The 7010-nt window shown below is 41.4% G+C and overlaps 1 protein-coding gene across 1 annotated transcript; it reads left to right on the top strand.

Moving 5' to 3' along the window:
- The first annotated feature begins 768 nt into the window (after positions 1–768).
- LOC121793503 lies at positions 769–3242 on the top strand. The gene is made up of 3 exons (XM_042191518.1): positions 769–1521; positions 2604–2686; positions 2778–3242. The coding sequence occupies exons 1-3, from the start codon at positions 823–825 to the stop codon at positions 2890–2892; spliced, it is 897 nt and encodes a 298-aa protein (XP_042047452.1). The 5' UTR covers positions 769–822; the 3' UTR covers positions 2893–3242.
- Positions 3243–7010: the final 3768 nt, after the last annotated feature.

The raw sequence follows: 7010 nt of genomic DNA, 5'->3' as shown, positions 1-7010 counted from the left end.
ATTATTATTGCATAACAAACAAGTAACCATATTAAAAAAATTCAGGTTGGTATTACGTCAGTTTGAGTATAAAAATATGGTTTCAAATGTATATTGTTAAACATACTATTGTCTATTTATTTATCACATCTTGGATGAGTGGCCCTTCACCTGCAATGAAGGAGTACCAAGTTGCGCAAGAGCTTAGTACCATAATTCAATCAAATTAAGGTTAGTGATTAATTTAATAAAATTTCAAGTAATCTTATCAAGTCCATCACATCATATATACTCATAACTTATCAACTTTATCATAATGCTTCAACTTGCATCAAAATCATCAATCTTTTTCAAGATAATTGTTTTACTTTGTAGTATAAAATTAATGTCAGTATAATTAAAAATAATCACTCGGATTGAACTCAAGATCTGTAAATTTAGTAGACCAACACTTTATCTATTGGGCCATGAATTATGACGAGTCCACGCAATTTCAACATCGGCATATAGCAAATATATTTTAATATAACTAAATTATAAAATTATTTGAATATATAAATATATGACACATGATGTAAATTTGGACATAGGTGGGTAATTTGCACGACTATTTGACTCAAAACTTATTAATCATCACGAGGTCTGGTTGGAAGAAAGGCTATACATTGATTATTAATATCATACGTAATAAATAAGTGTATGGAAATTTTGTGAAAATTCGTTCTAATAATATTTTTATTTAAAGTAAAAATACTACAATATTTATTTATCGATTAAACTGCACTACAAACGTGTCGCTATCGCCTTACCAACTCAAATTTCCTCTCTCTATTTCCTCCGGCCATGCTATGCAGAAAATCCGGCTCCACCTGGCTGGACCGGTTGCGAGCCGCCAAGGGCTTCCCTGCCGACGCCACCGGTCTCGAAAGCTTCCTCCACAATCCTAATCCTCCGCCACTCGAACCACCGCCTCCCCAGCCGAATTCCGTCTCCATTAGCGATTCAACTCAAAATGAGGATAAGGAATTGCTATGTATAATGAGCGGTGTTCTCAATGAGCTATTCAATTTTGGGGATAAATGCAGTAATTCAACTAATTTCAAAAAATCCGCCCGCAAACAGGCAAACCCTAAAATTTGTGCATTTCATGGCAACGACGATGCAGCTCCAGGGAAGGTGACATTGTTGAGGGGAAACGACAGCAACAGTGGAGTGGAGGGAGTGAAAATGTTGGATAGATGGGAAACGGAAGAGGAGGGGGTTAAGAGGGATGCTAGTTTGGCGGGCTTTTCTCGGACGGAAGTGACGGTTATTGATACAAGCTACGAGTCATGGAAGTTTGAGAAGCTGTTGTACCGGAAGAAAAATGTGTGGAAAGTGAGGGATAAGAAGGGGAAGAGTGAGAATGTGGGGGGTAAAAAGAAGAGGAAGATGTGTGAGACCGTGGAGGAGGATCATCGACATGGAGTTAAGAAGTGGAAGGTTGATAAGAAGGATGGGGTTGGTGAGCAGTGCGCTTTGTCAATGCCACCATTGAGTGAAGTATGTTCCTGAATTTTTTTGTTGATTTACAGTTTGGTACTTATTATGTTTCTAATTGATTGCTTTTGCCATGATAATTTGTTGTTGTTCCAAGCTTGCTAGGAGTTTCTGAGTGTTTGATTAACAGATTGAAGAGTGGCTAAGTAGCTGTTGTTGGCCATAGGTTGTTTATTGATTGAAATGGCATTATCTATCCATTGCTTGGTGTTATAATCAGTAATTTCTGTTGTGTGGCCTTTTATAGTTTGTAACAGATAAGGGATATGATCATAGAGGAATACTCATTGATTTGTATACTAGTTTGATGATATTTATGTGCCTTAATATAATGCTAGCTTATATGGTGACTGGAGCTATATATCCTGTATGCAATCAATATTTTGGTACATGTAGCGTTCTGTTTGCTTGTTAATTTGGTTAGTGTGCTAACTACTAAGTGCTAAACACTAATAGATATATATACATATAATCTCAATTTATCTGCTTCTGGAGTTCTGTTTGTGATTGGTCTGAATCTGTTAATTTTGTTTGTTCATCAGGATACTTGGTTTTGTCCATTCAATGCCAGAAAATTTTCTTCGTGATCATTAGTTATACAGTGCAGGAAATTTGGGAATACTCAATACTGTCAGGTTTTCTTGGGATTGATACTCCTATAGTTGAAAATGAGATATTTGTATATTTGGCAAGGTTGAATGTTATAAAGTAGGCTAACTGATGGATATGCATATTATGTTGCAGTACATATAGTGGTATGCCATGCTTAGGCTGTAGCTCCTATCTGGTCGATTATGTAATTAGTCTGGTGATCAGACCCTACTTAGTCATTTGTTGTCATAATTGTCTTCAAGGAAACCATCACTTTAGTGCTGCATCTGTTTGAGTTAACAGTACATTCTTCTACTGTTTGGCTCTCGAGATTTCATACTTTTAAATTTATTATTGTTGATCGTTTGAGAATATTGATACTTTCATTCCTCGTTGTTGCATCTAATCTTGATCTCTGAGGAGAGAGTAAAACATGTTTATAGTGCCGCATGCTTGTATTGATGTTTATATGTGGCTCATGATTTGCTCCACAGGTGAATTATCAGACCAATGCACCTGAAGTTCATGATAAGCACTCAAACAAAGTTGTAGGGACTAACAAAAAACACCAATCCTTGTAAGAGAGATGCATGCTCATTTATATTTCTGTGTCTTGCACACATGAATTCACATGTCTTACATAACAGATGCATCTCATGGCTTTCCAGGTCCTTGGAAAATGGGAGCTCATCAGTTATTCTTATCAAGAGCATACATGCTGGGAAGAAAAACGGAACAAGTATTTCCAAAAGCTTTCCGAAGTTCAAACAAAAGAGAAATTAAGGATGCAATTGGTTATTCTGGTTCTGAACCTGCAAAATACTTGACTGCGATATTCTGTTGTGATAAGCAATCATTGAGGGTTTCAGGTACCTGACTCCTGGAATATGCTAAACTTAGCATTCATCAAGCAGTTCTATTTCTGCACAATCCAAAGTTCATTGGCCGCCATACTCATATTATGGGCTATTCTGATTGGCTCAGGCATACTAGAAGTGTGATGCCTCATTGTTTTGTGCATATAAACATTGCATTGAAACTTGTAACTATGCTATTGTTGTTCACTAGACTTGATGGTAACTCATCAGATTGATCTATATTCATAAGTTGACAAGATAATTTATTTGGAAGTATATTTCTGTACTGCTTTAGTTTTCCTAATTTATTGCTAGTTGATGGCTTGATACTAACCCTATGTGCCTCATACTCTTACATTATATGGCCTAATGGGCATATGTGTCCATTTCCCTTTTACACAGGGAAGGTCCACCATGCCGGTAGAGTTGGTATTTCTCCATTTTAGAATGTTGAGTTACCAAAGCCTAAGGTGAGGACTGTGGTTGGTTGTGGCGCAGACCAAGCATGCTTCAGCCTGAGCTCAAAGTGGGGCTCTGTTGTGGGCCAATTATTTTGTGTGGATTTGGCTCACCTTGATCCAATCCATGCACTAAATACCAGCCCGGTCCAAAATTTTTTTAGGACGGGCTGATTTAGTCAATCTTTAACAATCCTACCCTAACGAAATCATAGTAGCTCTGATTTTAGGGGAAGCTTTATTAATGCCTTTTATTTTGGTCTTAAAAATTAGTCGAAAAACTTTCAAGTTTAGATTTGTTTGTAATTATTGCAAGGTAAAAGAATTTGGTCACACAATTATAACATATTGTTGTTGTTTTCAACAAATAATGCACGAATAGATGACTTTTCAATTAATTGATAGAATTGCAAAACTGGAATTTTACTAAATTTATTTTTCAATTGATTTTTAGAGTATTCACAACCGTGCTCTTGCCAGCGGCACGGTTGTGGGCCCGACCCCACTTTTTCTACCTGCTCTCTGGCAAGAGCACAACACCCGCAGTTGTGTTCTTCCGCAAGGACGAGCACAATTAATTTAAAATTCAATTACACAAAAACATTTCCACAATACTAAAATTCATTAAAAAACCACAATAAAAATTACAAATTACAAATAAAATAAAAAAGACATAATTAAAATCCTAAAAATTAAAAATTACATAATTAAAATCCTAAAAATTAAAAATTACATAATTAAAATACTAAAAATTAAAAATTACATAATTAAAATCCTAAAAATTAAAAACTACACAATTATTGGCTAATATTACCCGAGGAAGACTACGCATCAGGCGGCACCAACCCCAATTGTTTTTGGAGACCCAATATCATGGTCTCGTGCGTTTGAAGTTTCGTGGGGGTCATAGATGACCTATCGGCCATATTGAGTTGGGCCAAAAGGGCCCACAACGAGTTGTTCGGGGGTGGAGGTGGAACATAGGGTGCGGGTTCGGGAGCGGGGGCAGATGGAGTCGCGGCGCGACGGCGTTCGGCCGCCGCCTTCTTCCTTCCTTGCGGTCGGCATCGCGAACCGCTTGGTCCGGCGTCGGGGCTACCCAAGTTAGCTTCGGCGAGTTGGCTAGCCACTTCTTCGCCGGCGTCGGATAGGGATGCCGACCGTGACCGTTTGGAGGAGCCGCTAGAGGAGGATGTTACGCCTCCCAGATACTTCGGGTGCGTCCTCGTTTCCTGCCAAACATTTAGGTACTTGAACGACTTACCGTTCATGGATTGGTAGGTGCTCAGCGCCGCAGTGATGATGTCGACCTCGCTCTGGCCGCTCCCGGCATTCCGCGACTCCTGGAGGAAATAGCCATTGAACTTGCCAATTTCGCCGTTGGCTCGACCGATGCAGTTGCGCACCATACTCTCGTTGCGCTCGATCGTTCCCGGCGGCCGGTTTGCATTGTACCGCCGAGAGACGCGCCACCAAAAGTGATCGCCGGATTGGTTCGTGCCAACCACCGCATCTTCGGATATTTCCAAGTACGCCTTGAACAATCTATCCATCTCCGCCGGTGAGTACGGTGTGCGGACACCGGCGCGAGATGGAGGAGTCGGAGTTTGGGAATGGACGGGAGGCCTAGGCTCCGGTGTCCACCCGTATCGCCCATCGGAGCCACCTTGGTCGTCGACCGGGTATGGCCGGTAGCCACCCGGAACGCCCGAATCTTGGGTGAGAGGAGGGGCCGAATAGTCCGTTTCCGGACTAGGAAACGGTTGTGAACCGAACCATTCGGGGTTCCAACCGTGGGAGCCGCTTGGGTTATCGTCGTGACCGGACATAGTGGTGTTGTAGGGTGTGAGAGAATGAAGATGAAAATTGATATGAGAGATTGAAGATGAGAATGGAGATGAGAGAATGATGATGAGAATTGTGTAGTTTGATGTGAATTTTTGGGAGTGAAATTGAGGGTATTTATAGATGAAAGTGTGTATTTTTGGGGTAAAAAAAATTAAAAAAAAATTAAAAAGTGGGAAAAAACGGTTATAAACGGATATAATTTTTTTGGGAAGTGAATTTTTTTTATTTTTTATCAGTTTTTTAATTAAAAACTGATTTTTTTTTAAAAAATAATAATATAAACACAACGGCTATGCCGTTGACGAATGAGGGCGCGCCACGTCAGCTGCTCGCTGGCACGGCGCTGCTCGATGCCAGCGGCGCGAGCGCAGCGGCGGCGGGTGGCGTCCGTGCCAGCGGCGCGGACCGCCGTGGCGACGGACGCCACCGTTGTGGATGCTCTTATGATCGCGAAACTGATTAGATAAGTACAGGGGCGAATCTACATTATGCCTAGGTGGGGCATTTGCCCCTCCTCATTTTCCAACACATGTATATATATTACCTATTATAAATTTTATTTCATTCAATCTCTTACTAAATGCCCCTCCTAAAAAATACTTAAAATTCCTTCGTATAAAAATTTGCCCCCCTCTCTACAAATTCCTAGCTCCGCCCCTGGATAAGTAGGAGTTCTTAAAATTTTATGGTTAAAGAGATAACTAAAATAAAAGCTGGCCGTTGAAATGAAAACTCGGCCGGTTTAATGTGTGCAGAAATGAACCGGCGCGAATGCACAGACTAGCCTATCCATCACTCTCTCAAAGGATTAGACCATCCACAACGCGTCTCGCGCCGGGCTCGCGTCTCGTCTCGGAGAGACGAGACCCCCGCGAGACGCATTGCAGCGGCCATCTTGTCTCCAGCTCGCGACCGGCTCGTCGCGTAGCTCGTCTCGGAGAGACACGAGACGAGCTGTCTCGCCACGCGCCCGAGACACGTGGCACGTCCCCATGCGTGCGTGACGCCCACTCGCTGGCCAGCGAGTGGGCGTCGTCACTGATGACGCAATAATTCATTTTTTTTTTTAACATTGCTGCGCGCAAGGATGTGGAGAGGGCGTTCGGGGTTCTCCAAGCGCGCTTCAACATCATCAAAGCCCCGGCTCGTTCGTGGTTCATGGAGAGCATGGTCGACATCATGTATACGTGCATAATCTTGCACAACATGATTGTCCGAGACGAAGGACCCGATGCCGGAAATTGGTTCGACCCCGAATCCCCCGGAAGCTCAACTGCAAGTAGTCCGCCGCGAAGTGGAGCGCATCCATCTATACAAGAACGGTTGGCTATTCGGGCAAGGACACGCGACTCTAGCGCCCACACCCAACTCCAAGAGGATCTAATTGAGCACATTTGGGAAAACTTTGGCGGAGAATATTAAATTATGTCATTTTTATTTTTTTAGAATTTTAATTATGTCTTCGCTTTTTTAATGTTAAGTTGTAATATTGTTTTAATTTTAATAAAGTGTGTTTGTTTAAATTGAATTGGGTTTTAAAAAAAATTATAAATTAAATTGAATGAATAGTAATTAAGAGACGGTATAGAGACGGTTAAGAGACGGAGCGTTGCAGCCTCCGTCTCTTAGTTAAGAGATGGAGTAAAAAAGGACAGTGGGGCCCTCAAATAGTGCTCAAATAGTAGTTAAGAGACGGTTTAAGAGACGGTATAGAGACAGCGTTGTGGATGGCCTTACT

Source organism: Salvia splendens, chromosome 3, assembly GCF_004379255.2.
Source record: "Salvia splendens isolate huo1 chromosome 3, SspV2, whole genome shotgun sequence".
NCBI classification, from domain to species: Eukaryota; Viridiplantae; Streptophyta; class Magnoliopsida; order Lamiales; family Lamiaceae; genus Salvia; species Salvia splendens.
The sequence above is the reverse complement of the archived record's forward strand: the minus strand, read 5'-3'. Positions and strand labels throughout refer to the sequence as shown.